A 21873-nucleotide genomic window follows, 5' to 3' on the forward strand; every position below is an offset into this window, starting at 1 on the left:
TCCTCTGTCACCCCCTTCTCCTCCTCCCCTCAATCTTTCCCAGCATCAGGGTCTTTTCCAATGAGTCAGCTCTTCGCATCAGGTGGCCAAAGTATTGGAGCTTCAGCATGAGTCCTTCCAATGAAGCAGAAACTAACACTTTCTAAATCAATCAACCATACTTCAATTAAAAAAAAAAAAAGTATCATGAAAACTGAGATGCCAAACAAACCTGTAGAAAAATGTAACTGGCCAAATCTGAATTATGAAAAAACAGAAGAAAACTGAAATACATTCCTTTAACAATTACTCTAGAAACTGAATGAACCGTTTAAAAGTTTTCTTACCACCCCCAAAAGAAATAAAAGGAACCCATTTTTCAGAGGAGGTTCACTATCAGAAAAGAAACTCAGGCCAACCCAGCCCGGCACTGACTGCAGGAAGGCGAGGACAGGCGTCCAGTCCTCCGGGTGGGCGTCCCGACCAGGCGGGACAGGGGGGTCAGGCCAGACGCCACACGCACAGACACACCCCAGGGCCTGGGGTCCACGGCCACGTGCAGGAGGCCAGTGGTCTAGAGACCGAAGTCCCAGAAGCACCACTCACACAGCGGAGACCAGACTGCGACCCCCCCGACAAAAGAAAAGGGGCCCTCGCACCCTGCGATTTGCTCCTGGCGCACTGGGAGGTGCCCCTCGAGAGCAGCCCCCCAGGACCCCCGCCAGGGCTACGCTCACCACACAAGTGGGCACACCAACCATGAAGGAAGACGGTCACAAGACACGCGTGAGTGACAGCAAGGCCAGAAGTGGAGGCACCAGTGAGGAGGACAAAAAGGGACACGCAGGTCACCCCCAAACCAACCTGAAATCCCAAGAGCCTGACGGATGACCGGGGGCACACAGGAGGCAGGCAGGCACGGCGCACAGGCTGGCCGCACAGACGCCCCCGGGCTGGGTGGGTGTGAGTCTCGGGGAGGAGGTGTTTCATGGACGAAGCGGGCAAAGCAGGCAAACGGCTGCACGGACGCCGGTGCGTGAGCACGAGGGACGACAAGCCTGCGACGCCTCGCCTCGGAGCCATCCTGACCCGGGAGGCCAGCAGTCCAGGCCCCAGAGGTCCCGTCAGTGCCAAGGCTGCGGGGCAGGGGGCAGGAGCGGAGGGATAGCTGCAAAGCTTTCAGAAGAAAACCTCGAGGCCCTCAGGAAATGAACGGTTAAGTAAGATGTGACATATACAAGCCATAAAATAGATCAAAAATACACATTAAAGGCAGCCGGTGATCCCTGTGGCGGGGCTGCCCGCTCTCGCCCGTCAAACCCACTCGGGCTAGCAAAAAAGAAGACAGGAAAACCCGAAGGAGGGAAAGTCCGCCCAAACCGTCACCTCACACACGACGTCCAGAGAACCTAAGGGAGGCTGCAACGCACAACACCAACGTAAAGCCCTGGATCTCACCAGCACCCAGACACGCCGAGAGAGCACTGTTTCTAAGACTGAGGTTTCCATGGACGTTTTTATGGAGAAAACCGTGAACTTTCAACAGACGCTGGAAAGGTCGTAGTGAGCAAAAGGTGAGCCACGCCCGGGTCAGGCTGAAGGCAGGCATGGAGCCGGGCTTCCGAGACGCACATCTCGGGGATGGGGGGCCCTCAGAGCGGTCTCCAGGTCAGGGGTGCAGGGACAGACCAGTGATGGCCCTGCCCGCCAGCGGGAAGGACAGGTGTGTGGGCTGAGGACCACAGGGTCAGACGCCGCGTCCTCAGACCAGACAGACACACGCTGTCCAGACACACCCACTCCAGGGCCGCAGGCACGGCCCAGGCACGGCGAGGCTCTGAAGCGTGCTGTTAGCTGCGCTGCCAAGGCCCCGGGGGACGTCCAGGACTGGGGTGTGCTTCCAAGTGACCCAAAGGAAGGAGCGGGCGAGGGGGCCAGCCCAGTGCTCCCGAAGCTGGGGTATGGGGGTGGCGCTTCCAGCCTCACAAACATCCAGCCTTGACAAGGGCTTTTAAAGATGTAAAGAGCAGGGACGCCGAGGGGGAGACATGCGCTGAGCACCAGCAAACTGCCTGCCAACCACAGGCCAAACCAGGGAGAGACCCGGGACCGCGGGGCACGGAGACCAACCCTGCTGACAAGGCCCAGGCCTGCGCCAGGGGCCTGCGGTCAGAGGGCAGCACTCAAGGCCTGCCCATGCCCGCAGCGGGAGAGCAGCCCACCCCGGCAGGAAGAACGGAAAGGCAGGCCTGAGAGGGACCCAGCCCCATCCACTCCAAGCGGCTGCTGCGACCGCGGCCGGGCTGGTGGGCCTGGAGGCGCCTCAGGAACAAGCGTCAGTCACCGTTTTTTACTACATTTGATAAATCCCTGTCAGCGTCTCTTTTTTTTTTAACTTTCTATATTAAAGTCATGAAAAACAGGGAGAAAACAGCATTAAAAACCATCCCCTGGGACTTCCCGGCAGTCCACTGGCTGAGACTCCACACGCGGGGGCCGAGGTCAGGGACCCCTCAGGCCGCAATCACGAGCCCAAATGCCGCAACTGCAGAGCCCGCGCAGCCAGATTCGTTACTTGGTTTTTTAAACACACCATCCCTCCTCACACACACAGACGCGGAAGCAGGGCCCAGGCCGCCCCGCCGGCACCTCAGGGAGCAGGGCCACCTTCCCTTCCCAGCCACAACAGGCCCTGCGCTTTCAGAACAGCTCAGTCGGAGATCAGGGGACGCAAGAGAAGCCCCCCCACCAGACCCAAAAAGCCCAGAGTCAGCCTCTGGAGGGGCGCAGCTCTGGGCCTTGCTGGTTCCTGGGGCGCCCCCTGCCTGACGGCACAGATCACGGCCGGGACCCCAGGAGCCTGTGCGCGCCTCCCAGCGGGACCCCCACCCCCCAGCCAGGCAGCTGCCTGCGCCAGGCGCCGCCCCTCACAGCCCAAGCAGGCGCGTGACAGCCAGCTGGTCAGAGCCCCCTTTCCTGAGAAACCCCACCAGCGGTGACGCCCCCAGATGCACCTCAGCACCCAGGCCCGCTAGGCAGACCCTCCGAAAACCGCACCTCCCTCCATGGCGCTGAGAGGAGAAGAGAACCCCATGGGGTGGGCACGCCCTTCAGCCCTCACAGGGAGGCACAGGCAATCTAAGGGTGACCCCGATCCCGGGGAGGCCAAGCGGGACTCCCGGCCGCAGGCAAGAAGGCGCCCCGGGAGGCCAGCCCCCGCCTGGGTGGTGCCCAGGGGCACATGGTCTGCCCCCGGGACAGCACACTGGCGAGCCATCAGTGAGAGGGGCCTCTGGCTAAGGGGGTGAGGGGAGACGTCTCTCCTCCTACTTCTGCAAGCTTTTATAAACCTGAAGTTATCTCAGAGAAAAACTCGAAACTAATACAGGACGAGACGCGGCGGGATGCCGAGGCCGGTCTCCACGTGCGCCGGGCCCGCCCCACGGTCCACTCCAGGCAGCGACCCCAAGCACAGCACGGAGGAAAACGCCCACGTGTGCCTGCCCCCCTCTGCAAAGCAGACACGGGAGCCGTGAGCAGGGACTGCCAGACCCCAGTCCTTGGCAGATGCCCTAGGGGCCAGGCCCCCTCTGCGCCTCCAGGATGCCCGGCCCACCAGAGGTCCACACGCCTGAGGCACACGGGACGCGCCCCGCTGAACCCCGCTCGGCGCTTGCTTCAGCCCCAGAAACACGGGGGCCTGCGGGAGGCGCTCAGAGATGCCCAAGACATGGCACAGCCACCATGAGGCGCCAGGCACCCCACACTGGGCTTCACTGACTCACAGTGCCCACGGGCTGGCCTGTGCCCAGACCCCACCCCACCCCCGAAGGCCCTTGGGGGCAGAGCCTGGAGCTGGCCGCCAGCCCCCATACCCCACCCCAAATTCAAGTACCGGGAAACCAGCGAAGTCACGGGAGGGTCAGCAGACACGTGGCACCCACGTGGCGCGGTCCCCCAGCCGTGCACTCGCCCAGCGGGGCAGCCGGCTCCCCACACCATGGCCACCGTTCAACCCGCATTCCCGACCTGGGCTCTGTCAACAGCCCCTCCCCAAGGACCCAGTGGGGGGCTGCCTGGCGACACTCACACGCATGGGGCACCCAGAGCCGTGCTCCCACCTGCGGGGGCCACGAGGCTCCCCCGTTGACCCAGGCCACAGCCCATCAGAACTTCAGAAATCGTAGTAAAACTAGCTGCTAGAAAAGAATGCAGGCAAGACTAAGGCCCACACTCCTCGCTACTACATTCAGCGAGCATTAAGTGCGTGAGCCCAGCGACCCGAGCCCCCACCGTCCAGCCGGCCCCCCTGGGGTTTCAGCCGCGTCCTCGGAGGGATGAGACGCCGAGCCCCCACCCTGGCAAGGGCCCTGTCAGGGATCGTAAGGCAGCGTCCACAGTAAGCAGCAGTGCGTAAACCACCAGGGCGGCCACGAGGGCCTGCCGTGGCCCCTCCCCACGCCCAGAGCAGCAGCCAGGGCACCCACAGCGGCCTGCAGCTCTGCAGGAGCCTCACTCAGCCAGTGACCCCAGAGACCCAGAAGCTCCAATCCCACACACGCCTTCTCGGAGCCCGCGCCCTGCCGTGACTGCCTCTACCGCCCTCTGCCCTCGCGCACAAGGCCGAGGGAGCGGACGAGGAAACAGAGGCTCCAAGGAGAACAGCGGCCCCGAGGACAAGGGCCGCTTCACCAGGAGGGCGGCACCAGCTCAGGAGGGAGAGGAGGGCGAGCGACAGCTCTCTCTCCTTTCCACCTGACCTCACGGGTCCTCCCCAACTTCAAACGTGTCGCCTCTCCATCAGGGAGAAAGTCACTCTAACTGAAGAGCAGGAGAGGGAGGGGACAAGCGGGCAGACGGGCACAGCTCCCGCGCTCGCTGCAGGCTGGGCCCTCACGGCAACAGGAGCGGGAGGCCACGAGGGCCACCCAGGGCAGCGCTCGGCGTTCCCGAAAGAGCCAATGCCACGCCTGGCCGCGCACGGAGCAGCCACAGGGCTGAGCCTGCACAGCCAGCCAGGCTGACCGCAGGCCTGGGGCCCTCGGACAGGAGGGAGCACATGCTCAGGGCACCCACACCTCTGTTCTGGGGTCTGTCACTAGACAAAAAAAGCGACCTTTGTAGTGTAAACATGCTGCAAGATGAGAAAAACTAAACCATCTGCCTCTTGTTGAGAACAGATGACGGTCTCAAGATTAGTGTGTCTGAACTATCTTTTTCATTTGCAAACAACTTTTTAAACCACGCAAACTACAGAAGCACTCACAGTCCCTGCCACCACCCCCAGCCTTCTCACAGCCAACCCTCCCCTCAGCCGAGTGAGGGGCCCCTCCTCTTCTGAGACCTCAGAGCCCCTCGTGCAGCCAGCGCCTGAGCCAGCTCTGACGGGTGGTTTACGTCCTGGCGGCAGCTCTGTCCTGCGGCTGTGGAGAGCGCGGGGTTACACCCTCACTGACCCCCTCTGGGGCCTGGATCCTAAGGCCGCACCGCGGACCACAGCTTCAGGAAGAGAGCAGTGGTCGTGAGCTTGGGCATCCCAGCCGCCCCAACACCCTACACGCTGGCCTGACGTCAGGGTCTCCGGAGACGCTGGGCAACAGCGACGGCGAGGCCCACGGCCACACACACTCGCCCAGGTGCATCGCTGACCTCCGCCCTGAGCCGGGGGCGGGCAGCACAAGGGCCTGTCGCTCCTCCGCTCGGCCCCCATCAGGCGGCACCTCCGACCCCAGGAGCCCGCGCTTCCCCGCCGCGTGCCTGCCCCTCAGGCGGACGGACAGACAGGCAGGCAGTGGGCACCACGTGGGACTGGACAGAGGGCAGCACCTGGCTCCTGGCTTCTCAATTTATAAAGTCACAACTTTTATTTACTTTGATTTTAGTAAACCTGAAAACTTTGGGGTCTTAAACAGAACTTCTTGATACAAATCCTATACTTTCCAACCCTCAGGAAGAAACGCAAGTGAAGTCAAAGTGAATTCGCTCAGTCCTGTCTTTCTGCAACCCCATGGATTCCTGAATACCAGGCTCCTCCATCCATGGGATTTTCCAGGCAAGGGTACTGAAGTGGGTTGCCATTTCCTTCTCCAAACGCAAGTGAAACTGTCTTAAAAGTCAGACCGACTTATTTGCAAAGAGACGCTTGGTTTTACCAGAAGTCTTCTCCAGATAAGAAGAATGAGAAGTGCTTTCTATTCACTGTCTGAATTTACTGTTATCTACGTACTTTTCTCCTCTTGGACACTCCTAACAAACACCCAGGAAGTGCCTGTTCCTCTGGCACAAGGCAGGACTTCCGAGGCCACGCCTAGCACACCGGCCACCCTGCCGCAGCCCCCTGAACCGCTCTCCCTGCCTCTCTGCCGCTCAACACTACAGCCTGTGTTTAAGTCTTTCCCAAACCACACGGTGCTCACAAGTCTGCTAAGAAATTCCCCAAGCCACTTACCTGGTGTTCCCAACAAGAGCATTTTTAAATCCAATGAAATAAAAACAGGAAGTCAGTAGCAAGAGAGATAAGCAGAAGGCGGAGAGTTTAGAGACGGGGGTGGCCGGCGGGATCCTGACCCACCACCGGGACCACTCTAGAAAGAGAACCCCACGCTGACCAGGCAACGCTCATCTGAGAGAAAAGGTTGGGAAACCAGACAGCCCGTGCCCCGACAGGAATGAAGCCAGGATCTCCCGCCAGGGTCCCCGTCAGCCCCACTCTCATCTCCACCGTGTCTGCCTCACCCAGCCACACTGCCTAAGTTCAGCAAGTTAAACATCCCACAAGGGGACTCCCTGGTGGTCCAGCGGGTGGGAGTCCGCCTCCCAGTGCAAGGAACACGGGGTCAGTTGCTGGCTGGGGACCTGGGCCCCCACATGCTGCAGGGCAACGGAGCCTGCACGCTCGGGGCCACACGCCACAGAGGATCCCGTGCACCGCAGTTAAGACCCGACGCAGCCGGATAAATAAATGCGTGCGTTTTTTCAGTCCCAAGATCCCCAAATGCTGCTGCGAGCACGGTGAGGAAGGCAGAGAGGGCAGCGAATCCTGGGCACCCGAGGCGGGGCTGCGGCTGGGCGGGCTCGGCCCCGGGCTTCGAGGAGACCAGACGCACACACACCCCTGCCTCAGACCCGAGTCTCTGACAACAGCCACGCTCCCGCCAAGTGCAGCGGGAACAAGGCCCCGTCAGAGGGGCCGTCAGGGCCGAGCAGACGGCACGTGGCGGGCCCGCACAGACCCTGCGCCCCCTCGCAGCGCTCACCTCTGCGGGGGGATGTAGGGCGCGCACACAGGCGGCAGGGCCGTGCAGGGCTCCCGGGCCGTCTTCTTGGCCTTCTTGGCTTTCTTCCTGACCTTGGAGGTGGACCTGAGCGCTTTGACCGAACTCTCCTTCCGACAGACGCCGTTTTTCATCTCCACGTCCCCGTAAATGTTCAGAGGCCTGCGGGTGCAGCCGGGGGGCGTGTGGACGTCACAGTAAGCGGTCTTCCTGACGGAGAAGGTGGCGGCGCCGCCAGCCAGCTCGCGCACGGGCTCCATCTTCATGTAGAGGCCGGCGCGCTGGGCGCACGTCACGTGGAAGGCGGTGTAGCAGTTAGCCTTGTGGCACTGGATGCAGGCGCCCACGCCCTTCTGCTTGCAGAGGTAGCAGGTCAGCTTCCAGCGCGCGGGCGGGATGTTCCGCACGCCGTCGATGGGCTCGATGAACACGGTGTTGGCGAAGCCCACCTCGGGGATCCACAGGGCGCACACCACGTGGCCCCAGCGGTCGTCGTCCGTCTTCTTGAAGGCGCCACCCTTGTTGGGGCAGAGCACGCAGTCGGCCGGCCGGGCCCGGGACTGCAGGCAGTGGCGGCAGAGCCACTGGCCCTCGGGGATGTAGGGCACGCCGTAGCACTCCTGGTGCACGGCCAGGTTGCACATGTCGCAGAAGAGGATCGCGTTGCTGTTCTGGCACTCGCCGTCCATGCACACGCAGCACACCGCGTCCTCGTCGATCAGGCACTGCTGCTCCCCCTGCTTCTGCTTCTCGCAGTGTGAGGCCTTCTCGAAGCGGTCCATGAGGAACTCGAACACGCTCTGCGACACGGCCGACACGCAGTCGCCCCTGCGCTTCTCGTTGACGATCTCCAGCCAGGCGTAGTCCTCCTCGTCCATGTCGTACTCCACCTCGTTGTCCAGCTCCTCGGCAGACTTCTCCACGAACTTGTAGTACACGGGGGGCCGCCGCGGCGCCGACGGGGGGCTGTACTCCACCACCCGCACCTTGGGCTCGGGGAGGGCGCTGGCGGAGGCCGGTGCGCCATGGGCGCTGGGCGGGGCGTCGCCTTTCTTCTTGGCCCGGTTGCTCTTGTGCCGCTTAGTCCTCAAGCACACGGGCGGCCGCTCGCTGTTCTCCTTGTTGCTGTTGCACTCGCTCATCTCCTGGGCCGTGACGTCATCTTCCAGGATGATCTCCAGGGGGTCGAAGATGCTGATCCTGTGCAAGCGCCCCTCGATCTCGATCTCCACCATCCTCTGGGCTTGCGCGTAGGTCAGGGTCTCTCGTGTGGGGGAGTGCTTGGTGCTGCCAGGGGAGGAAGGGTGCCTCGCTGCAGCGCGATGACCTCGGCCTTTCCTCCTCATTTGGCACTGACTCCCTGAAACAGACAGACAACACGTGAGCGCCACGCAGAAGACAGGAGAGGCGAAAACCACCAAGCGCACATGGGTAGAACTAAGCACCTGGCACTAAATCCAAGCAGACGTCCCAGCTAACCCACCCTGAGGCTTCCAAAACCACGCATCCGGGACTCACGGAGGTATGACAACCACCACCTACAGCCACTGCTCCCCGCCAAGGACTCCCGGGACCAGAGGAGAGGCAGGCAGTCAGGAGGGCCCCCAGAGGCACACACGGGGACGAGTCCTTCCAGAATGCTGACGCCCACTGCTCACTGGTCACCCTGGATCCACACCCCTCAGGAGTTGGGGTCGCAGTCCCAAGCCCAAGACAGTACGTGCACAGAGCTGCACTCCTGCAGGCTCTGCCCGCTGTCTGACCCCCACTGCTACCCAGGAGAGAGCCCTCAGCCCGTCACTGTCTCCACGAACACACCCTCCACAACCCACAACCGTGTTGAGGCAAAGGCCACCGGCCGCGCCGGGACCCAAGAGGGCAGCCCCATACTGGCCTGGGCAGGCTTCTCAGAAGTGGCGACTGCACGCCAGCCACCTGCCTGCCCCTCGGGGGCCTTCTCGGCTGCTGGCTTGACCACAGTGCTGGGCCATCATCCCGTCACAGTGAGGGCAACCCGGAGACCCCTTCGCCACCCACAGAGTGCTCCTCCCCTCTACCGGGTGCAGCACAGGCTCAGGCGACTTAAGCCTTGGCCACGGAGACTTTCAAGCACTTGCTCTTGTCAGACATCTGCCATCGGCCACCAGCAAGTTCTACTTCCAGTCTCCCTTTCCTGACGATCCCTGACTCTGGTCCACCACCCGCCAAGCAGGGTGACACCTTAGGAACTGATGACAATGCCCTCTCCCCACTCCAAACCACCACACGCCACTGACAGGAATCAGAGTGATGCTGACGAGACTGGCCGACACACATGCCAGGTGGAGCCTGAGGCCCCCCGCTGGACAAGGCCCCCAGCTGGACAAAGCCCTGGGGAGTCGGCCAGGAAAAGCCGCCATGCGGCGGCCTGCACTGTCACACCTGAGAGGAAATCGCAGCAGACCCGAAATGCATTCCTTGAGACAGGTCTTTCTGACTGTGGTTTTCCTTCTCTTTTGTCAAACAGAAACGTTTATGTGAAATCTGACAAGAACGCCCTACAAAGGGGAGCCTGAGAGCCACCACGGGCAAACCAACCCTAACCCCCTGCATCTCCACGTCCCAGGGGCCCACAGCCCTGGATTCCTGGGGTGCAGTCAGCCAAGCTGCGCCCCAGCTGCCCTGGCCCTGCCAGCCCTTCTTGGGGAGAGGGCAAGTCCCCCTGCTGTCAGCACCACAGCCTGCGGAGGGCCCCCAGTGCAGCCTCAGGGGTCCTCTGGGGTGGGGCAGAAGCCACAGTTGGTTACTCAGCAGACGAAAGGCAAACGTGTAATTTTCTCCTCCAGAGCACAGTACCAACAGCACTAACCATAACCGGCTCTTCAAAACCCACACGCTCCTGAAGTGACTGAGGCTTTGTTATCTGGCCACTTGCTATAAGAAGGACAGCAGTTACTGCTCATGGCAGCTCTGCAATTTGAAAGCTCGATGGTGACAGGGACAGAAGGCGCTGGTCACTCTGCAGACCACCTCACCAGCCCACCATTCCCCTACACCCCAGGCTCCAAACCTCCAACCTCCGTCCACCTGGAGCTTCCGTGCAGGACAAAGGTTCCCACGTGGAGACTATCGGCAGCCCCTCCAGACCCTTCTGATAAATGCCCCTTGAAAAGCCGTGTGGCCACAAGAGAGGAACGCGGCACCCAGGGCCGGTTCACCTTCCAACACCGCCTTTCCCGCCTGGCCCTAGGAAAGCCACGAACACCCTCGCGCAGGGGCGGCACGCAGCGCCGCCCCCGCGACCCTTCTCCGCCGGTGGGCGGCTCCTCCAGCGGGGCCCGCCTGCAGCGCGTGCCCCGTAAATTACAACCAGGTCACTTCTTCCTGGGGGCCCGGAGGCCGCCCGCAGCGGGCGCGGGAGGGGGCGGCCGCCCGGGTCCGCGCGGCCCTGGAACAGGAAGTTTCCCGTCCGGGCTCAACAAGCCCAGCGCGTCCGTTACATAACGCGACCCTCGGGCAAACGCTCGGCCGGGGAAGCCGAGCCCCCGGGCCGCCCCCACCTCGCCGGGCGGCCGGGCAGGAGGCGCGGCGGGCAGGGCGGCCCCGGCGCCTCCACAGCCCGGCCTCCCTCCCCGTCCAGCCTCCCGCCCGCCGGCCTCGCCTCCCTCCCTGTCGAGCTCCCAAGCCGCCCGGGCTCTCTCTCCCCGGCCCAGCCTCCCACCCAGGCCTCGCAGCCTCCCGATCGGACCTCCGGGCCTCCCCGTCGGCCGGCCTCCCTCCCTGCCGGCCGCTCAGCCTCTCAACCCGGCCCGCCCTCACTCCCTGGCCTTGCAGCCTCCCGACCGGACCCAGGGCCTCCCCGCCTCGCCAGCCCGACCTCCCCGCCGGCCCCCCGGCCTCTCAACCCGGCCGGCCTCCCTCGCCGTCCAGCCTCCCGCCCGCCGGCCTCGCCTCCCTCCCTGTCGAGTTCCCAAGCCGCCCGGCCTCCCTCCCCGGTCCCCCGGCCTGCCGACCCGGCCTCCCTCCCGGGCCTCCGGGCCGCCCTCCCTCCCCGCCTCGCCAGGCCGGCCTCCCGCCCGCCGGCCCCGGCCTCCCCGCCGCTGCCCCCACATCGCGGCCTCCCCCGGCCCCGCCGCCCGCGGACAATGCGTCGCCGCGGCGGCCCCAAACATGGCGGCGGCCCCAGCACCGAGAGGCCGGCGGCGGCGGCGGCCCGCGGGCGAGGCGGCGGCCCCGGCCCCCCGGCCCGCCCGGCGCACTCACCTTCGGGGCCGCGGCCGCGGGAGCCGGGCGGCGGGCGCGGGGGCCGGCGCGGCCGAGGCGGCGCTAATGGCGCCCGCGGCTCCTCCGCCAACGGCCGCGCAGGCCCGGCCCGCCGCCGCTCTGGGCGCGGGCTCCTGGCGGCGGCGGCCCGGCCCGGCTCGGCGCGGCGGCCGCGGGCTCGCGGGCGGCGGCTCGCGCGGGCGGCGGGGCCGAGCGGAGGCCCGGCGCGGGAGCCCGGCCGGCGGGCGGCGGGCGGCGGCAGCGGCGGGGCGGCGGGGCGCTGGCGCGGGGCTGCTCGGACGCCAGGGCCGGCTTGCTCGGCCGCTCGCTCCCCAGCGAAGCAAACAATGCGGCGAGCGCTCCGCCCGGCGCGCTGCGTGCGAGACGCGCCCCGCCCGCCGCCGCCATGACGCGCGGCCGCCGCCGGGGGAGGGGACGGAGGGCAGGGCCGCGCGCCGACGCTCGGGCGGGGGCACCGGAGGGGCGCGGGGTTCAGGAGAGGGGGCGCTGGGCGGGCGACGGGGATCGGAAACCGGCTGTGGGGGGCACCGGAGGGGCGCGGGGTTCAGGAGAGGGGGCGCTGGGCGGGCGACGGGGATCGGAAACCGGCTGTGGGGGGCATCTGAGGGGCGCGGGCTTCACGAGAGGGGGCGCTGGGCGGGCGACGGGGATCGGAAACCGGCTGTGGGGGGCATCTGAGGGGCGCGGGCTTCACGAGAGGGGGCGTCGGGCGGACGACGGGGCTCCAGACACGGGCTGGGGGGCGGGGGGGGGGGCGGGCATTCCGAGGGGCACGGGCTTCACGAGAGGGGGTGCTGGGCGGGCGACGGGGCTCCGGACACGGGCTGGGGGCTGTCTGAGGGGGAGCCGGGCGGGCGATGGGGACTGGAAACCGGCTGTGGGGGACGTCTGAGGGGCGCGGGCTTCACGAGAAGGGGCAATGGGCGCGCGAGGGAGTCGCGGACACCTGACCGGGGGCATCTGAGGGGGCGCTGGTGCGGGAGCCTGGGAGGGGAGCGGGAAGGGGATGAGGGGGGCCGGTCTAGGAGTCGGGAGCACTGGATGGGGCAGGCCCCGCTGAGTGTTGGGGGAACCTGGCGGGTAGGGTGCCTGGAGGGGGCCACAGGACTGAGGGAGCCCACAGTGAGCGCCAGATGCACACGTGCTGGGCCAGGCAGAGCGCCGCGGGCAGCCTGGAGGGCCCTGCGCTGGAAGGCCAGGCCTCGCTGGAGACCAGGGTGGGGGGTTGGGGGGGCGCCAGTACTGGCAGGGGCAAGCAGCGGGGAGCCCTGAGGAACTGAGGGCGGGGGGCCTGGATGGGAACACCGTGTAGGATCCAGGTAGGACAGAAGGGACCTGAGCAGCGCTACTTCAGAGGCCTGAGGGTTAGCCTTAGTCTCCACTGGCAGCTTCCACTGTGGCCTTGGCTTAAACTCCAAAATTCAGTGGTTTCATGATAGTTTTCATCTCGAGATTGAATCCCCAAGTGTTTTGGGAGGAGGGAGAGGCCTGGCTGTTTCCCTGAGGATTTGGCCATGAGAGAGCCCAGCCCTGCCTGGGGACAAGCGGCAGATGGCCCCCAGTCTGTGGCAGCCAGGGAGGCCCCAGCGTAGGAGAAGAAACACGCTCCCAGGGCAGAGCCTGGGTTCTTCGGAGCCCCGGGAGACCTTCCTCCACGTGGGCAGGCAGGGCAGAGGCCGCCGCTTAGGCTGTTCGGGCAAACATCTTACTGGTAGTCGGCTGGCCCTGTCCACCCACGGCTCTGGCGGGGTCTTTCGCTGACCAGAATCTGTGCAGCCAGTGTACACGTTGAAAAGGGAAGGCTTGGCAGGTGGCTGAGGGCTGCAGGCAAGGCCACCCAGAGATCGAGTTCCTGAGCAAAGTCCAACCTCCAGACACATCCTTGGGCCAAGGTGCGGCAGACCCAGCAGTGGGCCCCAACCACGTTTGCACCAGATGCAGGAGCCGCACGCATGTCCTCCTCTCCTGCAAATGTCTGTTGTCTGGGTCCAGATGTGTGGGAACAGCAGTGGAGAATAAACACCCTTGTCCACCTCGGGCAAGCCGGGTGCCAACAGGAAGCTGGAGACAGGAGACAGGAGACAGCCCGGGAGGATGGCTTCTCCACCGCCAGGGCGATGGCAGGAGGAGGGAAGGCTGTCCTAGTGCCTTCCGGAATTCCGAGGGTGAAGAGCATAGCTCAAAAGCCTTCAGTGGGGAAGGGCTTTCTTTAATCAGACGGAACCTGACTGTCAGTTGGCAAAGGGGTGAACCTGTCAACATTCTTAGAGAACTGAACCTAAAATTCCATACACAGTGAAACTCGCATTCAAGTGAAACAGCAAAAGAATGGTGTCTTCACACCTACAAACATCCACACACCAAGTGTCTCAAAAAGGACTGAAAGATATGCCCTAGAAAATGAATCCAAGGATAAGACCTTGATGCCGCAAAGAAACCAGCTTAAACTGTTCAGGGAAAATCAAACAACAACTTGAGAGAAAGTCCCACATGAGACGAACACGGCCTATGGAAAGAGGAGGGAGGAGCAGGAAGGAGGAGCACCCAACAGCTCTTGTATCACAACCCTGAGTGCTCACTGGACGGACTGATGCTGAAGCTGAAGCTCCAGTACTTCGGCCACCTGATTCGAAGAGGCGACTCATTGGAAAAGACCCTGATGCTGGGAAAGGTTGAGGGCAGGAGGAGAAGGGGACGACAGAGGATGAGATGGTTAGATGGCGTCATTGACTCCATGGACATGAGTTTAAGCAAAGTCCAGGAGACAGTGAAGGACAGGGAAGCCTGGTGTGCTGCAGTCCATGGGACCGCTAAGAGTCGGACATGATTTAGCAACTGAACAAGAAGAAAATTTTAGAATAAAAAGAAGAAAAGTTTGAAATTCCAAAGTTTCCACAAGAAAAATGGAAATAGGACTTGCAGATTTCAAAACAGCCAGGAGAAAACTGAAGTGAAGACAAATTGTGCCAACAAAAAGCAGAAAAGAGAAAAAAAAATACATGATAAATGAGGAACACAAAATTAGATGATGGGAATAAATTCAAACACCTGAGTAATCAGAAACATGGTAGAATTAAAAACATCTGTTAGAACACAGAGACTCTCTAATTAGAATGTTGACACACTTAAATACTAATTACAGGAAACACACCCCAAAAACGTCACCAAGATTGAAAATAAAAAGGTGGAAAGTATGTATCGTGCGACTTTTGTTCCTCAGAAGACCATAAGGAGAATGAAGAACTGAAAACTAGAAGATATTTGCAACACAAACACCTTGCAAATGATTCGTATCCACAATGATCAGATCAGATCAGTTCAGTCGCTCAGTCGTGTCCGACTATTTGCGACCCCATGAATCGCAGCACGCCAGGCCTCCCTGTCCATCACCAACTCCCGGAGTTCACGCAGACTCACGTCCATCGAGTCAGCGATGCCATGAAGAACCCTCCAAATCCGTTAGAGAAAGACAAGCCAAAAGAATGACGGGCACGTCTGTCATCAGTCTCCTTTCAGAGAAGAACATGGAAAAAGCCAATAACCTCACCGGCGATTTTGGAAATAGAAACTAAAACCACACCAAAGGAGCACAAGCCCTGCTGGCTGGAACTCCAGGTGGTACAATTATCTTGTAAACAATGTGGCATTCTTCAAAGAAACTGGGTGTGTGCATCAGTTAGCCACTGCCGCATAACAAAGCACCCCCAAACTGGGCAGCTTCAAACAACAGCACTCACTCCTTTCCCTCAGGAATCTGCCACTTGGGAGAGATTCAGCGGCATGGCTGGTCTGCTCCTCGCTGCACCCCAGGTGCTTCCCGGAACATCCAGCACCTGTGTGCCTGGCAAGCTGGTTCCTGCTGTGGGCTGACGGCCTGGTGGGGATGCCCTCAAGGGGGGGTGGCCAGGCTCCAAGAGCAAGAGCGCCCAGCGAACCAGGCGGTCCCCGCATCACTTTCCAGACATCACGCGGCAGCACTCGTCGACAAAGCTGACCCGACGCAGCAGACAGGGACGATGACCCCTACCTCCTGTGAAAATCAGCGTCAGAGTCAGTTTTGAGACGAGCACGTGGCAGGGAGAAGTGACCGGCGTTTGGGAAAATGCAAGCTGCCAGGGTTTGCACACCTGTTCCCAGCGCTAAGGTTCAGTCAACAGATACTCCTAGGGACGTCCCATGCCTGGCTGCGTGCCAGAGAAAGCTGCACTCACCCATCAGGAGACCTGGCAACATTTTCAAAGCAGCACCACTTAAGAACAAAAATACTGCAAAGTGGAAGTGTTAGTCGCTCAGTCGTGTCTGACTCCTTGCAACTCCATGGACTGGAGCCCATCAGGCTTCTCTGTCCATGAAATTCTCCAGGCAAGAGTACTGGAGCAGGTTGCCATTCCCTTCTCCAGGGGACCTTCCAACCCAGGGATCAAACCCAGGTCTCCTGCACTGCAGGCAGATTCTTTACCATCAGAGCCACCAGGGAAGCCCTAAAAATACTGGGGGGAGGAACATGTACATGTCCAGACAATAGAACGAGTAGAGTGAGGGGCGCCCACACGATGGTCTGGCACACGGCAACTGAAGTGAAGGAGCCGCACCATTTGGGTCCACGTGGCTGGGTCTCAAGCACGTGACGCTGAATGGGAGAAACAGAATATAGTATCATCATGATAATGCACAGTGTGCTTCCATTTGCACCCTGCAGAGAGAGTCAGGAGGGCATGGTATGTGCACGCACGCACACACACGCACACGTGCACACACACACGCCTGATTCTCGCCTGATGTCTGTGGACAAATCTTGAGCTCACAATGATAGCTTTAGTTGTGGCACAACACATCTCGTCTGTCCTTCCGCATTTCTAAGTGAGAAGCCTCTGAGTGTGTACCCTGCAGCTCCGGCCCCATCGTCTGTTGGGCTATACCAGCCAGAAACTTGGCCCAAGACGCACAACTACCTCCCCCCACACCCCATTGCTTGCTTGCTTAGTCGCTCAGTCGTGTCTGACTTCTTTGCAACCCTTTGGACTGTAGCCCGCCAGGTCCCTCTGTCCATGGGATTTTTCAGGCAAGAATACTGGAGTGGGTTGCCATGCCCTCCTCCAGGGGATCTTCCTGACTGAGGGATTGAAACTGGGTCTCCTGTGTCTCCTGCACTGCAGGCCCATTCTTTACTGCTGAGCCACCACGGAAGCCAAGCCATCAGTGAAGCTCCCCATTAGGTGCATCAAGCTGAGACCAGCTCTGGGTACATCCCTGACCCTCCCCCTCCACAGCCCTCCCTCCCTCCCCACCCCACTTGATCTTTGCTGAAAGCTTGGGCCTGATAAAGCCAAGGAGACGGTATTGGTGTTACTTTGTAATGTTCTATCGACATTTTTTGGCAGGAGTAAGATTAAAATCCTTCTTCTTGATCTGCCTCTAACCTTTCATTTAGTAGACTGTGCTTTTGCAAACAAAACATTCTTTAAATGATATTTTCTTACTTTGGAATTCAGGGAAAATCATTTTTTCCCACAATTAAATTCCAAGAGAAATCTAGTTATTTGCATAGGTTCAGTAGAAATCAGCCCTCTTTTTATACCAGGATGTAATTAGACAAATGGCGAAGGGAATGGCAACCGACTCCAGTGTTCTTGCCCGGAGAATCCCATGGACGGAGGAGCCTGGCGGGCTGCAGTCCATGGGGTCTCGAAGAGCCAGACATGACTGAGCGACTGCCACTAATTAGACAAAAGGACTGTGCCGCCATGGCCTGAGACAGGTGTCACATTTGAGAACACATCTCCCGTGATTCAGGATGACCGGTCCACCTGTGGAACGAGGGTTGTAGCCTCAGTGATGAACCAGGGCCCGCAGGCCCATGCCAGGTCTGAACGCTGGTGTGCCCCGGTTCAGCTTCGGATGCAATCAGGCAGACGGGAACTGTGCCCAACCCCGAGGTCCTTGTGCAGAAAGAAACTCCCACATGCACAGGTGTTGCAGGCAAGAGAAACTGGAATCTCAGGCGTGCTAGAGACTCAACCCCACATTCCTGGTGAGGACATCTCCAGACAGAAGTGGATTTTCCGGCCTTGGTTGTTAGGTAACCCCGCGTGGCTTAGCTGTGCCAGCCCAGCGAGGAGGCGCAGGTGTGTTAATTACCACTTCTTTCAGCACCTGTGAAGGTGAGTCAGGTCCAAACACAGAAAGACCGGCTTTCTGTGAAGAACCGCCTTTGGAGAATATGTATCCTCCTAGCGGGGGACTACTTAAACATTTCCAAAATGTGAATGAGCGAGAGGATGGCGGTGGGTCCTTTCGGTGGGAGTCTGAGTGTGTTCCAGCAGACCCGCCAAGGTACTTTTTGATTCTCTAGGGTGTGTGTCTGTTTTACTTGCTGTTTACTACTGACTATGATTTTTAATAACTCAGAAAAGGTAGATTGCAGAAAATGGATGGGTAGGTAATGAGATTCTTGTCTGATAGCATTGCAAATGAATTTTCCCAGTGGTGACAGAATTTATTTCTGCAGAAAAGGTTAGTTGGAAGAGGTTGCAGTTTTACAGCCCTGTAGAACATTAACCAGGTTTTAATCTAAATCAGCGCACTTACTCAAGCAAGCTCTTTTTCAGCCACTCACTACACATCCTTCTCTCTCTCCAGGGTTTTAACCAGCCTCAGCATTACGCTGGTTTCCTCATTAACGAGGTAAGTAAATCTTGGACACATCCTCGCTTCAGAGCTGGGGAGTCGTATTCTTAACTTTTGAAAATCACACTTGGGCAGCTCCGTATCTCTTTGCGTCCTCAGCATCTTCTCTAAGAGGTGTAACGGATGCCCTTAAACAAACACGCCTGACGCCCGGCTCCTGGCCTCCGTCCCCAACCTGCTCCGCTGGTGTCTCCCCATCCGTTACAGGTTGAATTGTGCCCCCCCAACAAAGATAGGTTGGCACCCTCATGCTCAGTAACCATGGACGTGACCTTGCTTGGAAATAGGGTCCCTGCAGGCAATCGAGGTCACTGGGGGTGGCCCTGAGCCCATGAGTGGTGTCCCCACAAGCAGACGGAACTGTGGGCGCAGACTCCAGGGAGAAGGCCACGAGATCACAGAGGCAGAGGCTGGAGGGACACGGCTGCCCACCCAGGAATGCCAGGAGTGACCCCCAGAGCCGGGAGAGGCGGGAAGGATGCTCCCGACGGACTTCCAGGGGGGCAGCGCCTGACACCGGAGCTCAGATATCCCGCCTGCAGGGCTCTGTGGCCGAAGCCTCACAGCCGCCAGGTCTGTGGTGCTTTGTCGGGGTGCGCAGCACACTAATCCACCGTCTCAGCTGGTGGTGACTCCATGCGTCCTGAGAGGCACTCCTGCTGCTCACATCTGTTGTTGCTGTTGTTCGGTTGCCAAGTTGTATCTGACTCTTTGTGACCCCGTGGACTGCAGCACGCCAGGCTTCCCTGAGCCGTCAGCGAATCCTGCGAGCTCCCCTCGGAGGCATCGGGAACCAGCCAGGTGTTTCCGCCCCTGCTACGACCCCGGCGCCAGGCTTTCGTCTCCCACCTGTGTCATCCGGGTGTCCTGACCAGTCTCTCCGCCGCCCCTGGCATCGCTGTAGCTGTTCTTTGGACAGCAGCCCACATGATACCATCACCCCTGTGCTCAGAACCTCCTGGTGGCTCCGCAGTCTCTCTCAGAATAAAAGCCAAAGTCCTCAACTCGACAACCAAAAAATAACCAGATGAAAGAATTGACATGTGAACTGAATAAACACTTGCCCAGAGAAGACCTGCAAATGGCCAATAAGCACGTGAGAAGATGCCCAACGTCCCTGGCCGTCATGGAAAGGCAGCCCAGAGCCACAGTGGGGAGCACCTCTGGTTGTGCAGTGGATGGGGGGCCACCTCACAGTGCAGGGGACACGGGTTCCATCCCCGGTCCGGGAAGGTTCCACATGCCACGGAGAACTAAGCCCCGCACAACTCCTGAGCCCACGTGCCTCGGTCCTGAGCTCACAAGAGAAGCCACTGGGGTGAGAAGCCCGTGCCCCGCAGTGCAGAGCAGCCCCAACTCGCTGCAACTAGAGAAAGCCCATGTGCAGCACCAAGACCTAGCACAGCCAAAGTAACGGATTAATTTGAAAAAAACACAATAAGATACCACCTCACACCCTCTAGAGTGCCCAGAATCAAAAAGTTAGGGGACTCCCCTCACAGCCCAGTGGTTAGGACTCCAACCTCCCAGTGCTGGGGCCGGGGTTCAATCAGTGATTGGGGAACTAAGATCCTGCAAGCCGTGTGGCCAAAAAAAAAAAAAAAATCAGATAATAACAAGTATAGGTGAGGATGTGGAGAAGTTGGAAGCCTCTTGCATTGCTGGTGGGAATGAAAAACGGTGCAGCTGAGTTGGGCAGCGCCTCAGCAGCTCCACTCCTGGGTGTGCACCCAAGAGAAAGGGGAGCGCAGGCACACACAGAGCGTGCACCGCGCATTCACAGCGCACTGCCGGTAACAGCCAGGAGGCGGAGCAGACCGAACGTCCGTCAACCGACCAATATAGAAATGTGGTCTCTCCATACACGCTGCTGCTGCTGTTCAGTCACTCAGTCGTGTCCGACGCTTTGTGACCCCATGGACTGCAGCACGCCAGGCTTCCCTGTCCTGCACCATCTCCTGGAGCTTGCTCAAACTCCACTGAGTCAGTGATGCCATCCAACCATCTCGTCCTCTGTCGTCCCCTTCTCCTCCTGCCCTCAATCTTTCCCAGCATCAGGGTCTTTTCCAATGAGTCAGTTCTTTGCATCAGGTGGCCAAAGTATTGGAGCTTCAGCTTCAGCATCAGTCCTTCCAATGAACATTCAGGACTGATTTACTTTAGGACGGACTGGTTGGATCTCCTTGCAGTCCAAGGGACTCTGAAGAGCCTTCTCCAACACCACAGTTCAAAAGCATCAATTCTTTGGCACTCAGCTTTCTTTGTGGTCCAACTCACATCCATACATGACTACTGGAAAAACCATAGCTTTGACTAGACAGACCTTTGTTGGCAAAGTAATGTCTCTGCTTTTTAATATGCTGTCTAGGTTTGTTGTAGCTTTTCTTACAAGGAGTAAACATCTTTTAATTTCATAGCTGTAGTCACCATCTGCAGTGACTTTGGAGCCCAAGATGATAAAGTCTCTCACTATTTCCATTATTTCCCCATCTATTTGCCATGAAGTGATGCCATGAAATGATGGGATTGGATGCTATGATCTTAGTCTTTTGAATGTGGAGTTTTACATTTTAAGTCAGTTTTTTCACCCTCCTCTTTCACCTTCATCAAGAGGCTCTTTAGTTACTCTTTGCTTTCTGCCATAAGGAGGGTGTCATCTGCATATCTGAGGTTATTGATATTTCTCCCGGCAACCTTGATTCCAGCTTTGCTTCATCCAGCTTGGCGTGTATGGAGTATTAGCTTATAGTGCTCAGTTACTGAGTTGTGTCCAACTCTGCAACCCCATGGACTGTACCACGCAAGGCTCCTCTGTGCATGGTAGTTTTTCAAGCAGGAAATACTTGAGCGGGTTGCCATTTCCTCCTCGAGGGGATCTTTCCGACCCGGGCATCAAACCCTCATCTCCTGCATTGGCAGGCAGGTTCTGTACCACTGAGCCACCAGGGAAGCCCAGATGAAGTACTGTTCAGCAATGAAAAGGAATGAAGCACTGAAATGGGCCCCAACAGAGTGGATCCTGAATCATGTTCTGCAGAGTGAAAGAGACAGAATGTCACAGATCACATGACCCCATTCACATGAAATGTCCAGGACAGGAGAACCCATGGAGACAGAGCAGATTAGCTGTTGCCAGGGCCTTGGTCAGGCCGGTGGGTGTGGGGTTTCTTACGGGAAAGAAGTTTCTTCTAAAACTGCCTCTGGTGAGGGTTGCACAACCGTGTGCATAGACTAAAAACCATCGAGTTTCACTTTTTTGACCACACCATGTGGCTCGTAGGACCTTAACTCCCCAGCCAGGGATGGAACCTGGGCACAGCAGGGACAGCACCAAGCCCTAGGCTCTGGGCCGCCAGGGAACGCCCTCAAATTGCACATTTCAAATGAGCGAACTGTAGGGCATGTGAATTATATCCCAATAAAGCTGTCTTCCCTGATGGCTCAGATGGTTAAGCATCTGCTTACAACGCGGGAGACCCAGGTTCAATCCCTGGGTCGGGAAGAGCCTCTGGAGAAGCAAATTGCACCCACTCCAGTACTCTTGCTTGGAAAATCCCGTGGGCGGAGGAGCCTGGTGGGCTGCCGTCCGCAGGGTCACAGACAGTCCGACACGACTGAGCGACTCACTTTCACTTTTTTCGCTTTCTTTCAAAGCTGTCTTAAAATACCC

The 21873-nt window shown here is 59.5% G+C and overlaps 1 protein-coding gene across 6 annotated transcripts in view; it reads right to left on the reverse strand.

The window, feature by feature from the left end:
- BRD1 (bromodomain containing 1) overlaps positions 1–11846 on the reverse strand; it is a 37214-nt gene extending 25368 nt beyond the window's left edge. For all 6 annotated transcript variants that reach the window (XR_009494727.1, XM_024992837.2, XM_024992836.2 and 3 more), the window contains exons 1-2: positions 11496–11846; positions 7236–8613 (exon numbers count right to left, since the gene is read on the reverse strand). Coding sequence is in view for 5 of the 6 variants with exons in the window: in XM_024992837.2 (XP_024848605.1) it covers positions 7236–8599 (1364 nt within the window). In the remaining variant the exon portion in view is untranslated. The remainder of the gene's footprint in view (positions 1–7235; positions 8614–11495) is intronic.
- Between the last annotated feature and the right edge of the window lie 10027 nt (positions 11847–21873).

Source organism: Bos taurus, chromosome 5, assembly GCF_002263795.3.
Source record: "Bos taurus isolate L1 Dominette 01449 registration number 42190680 breed Hereford chromosome 5, ARS-UCD2.0, whole genome shotgun sequence".
NCBI classification, from domain to species: Eukaryota; Metazoa; Chordata; class Mammalia; order Artiodactyla; family Bovidae; genus Bos; species Bos taurus.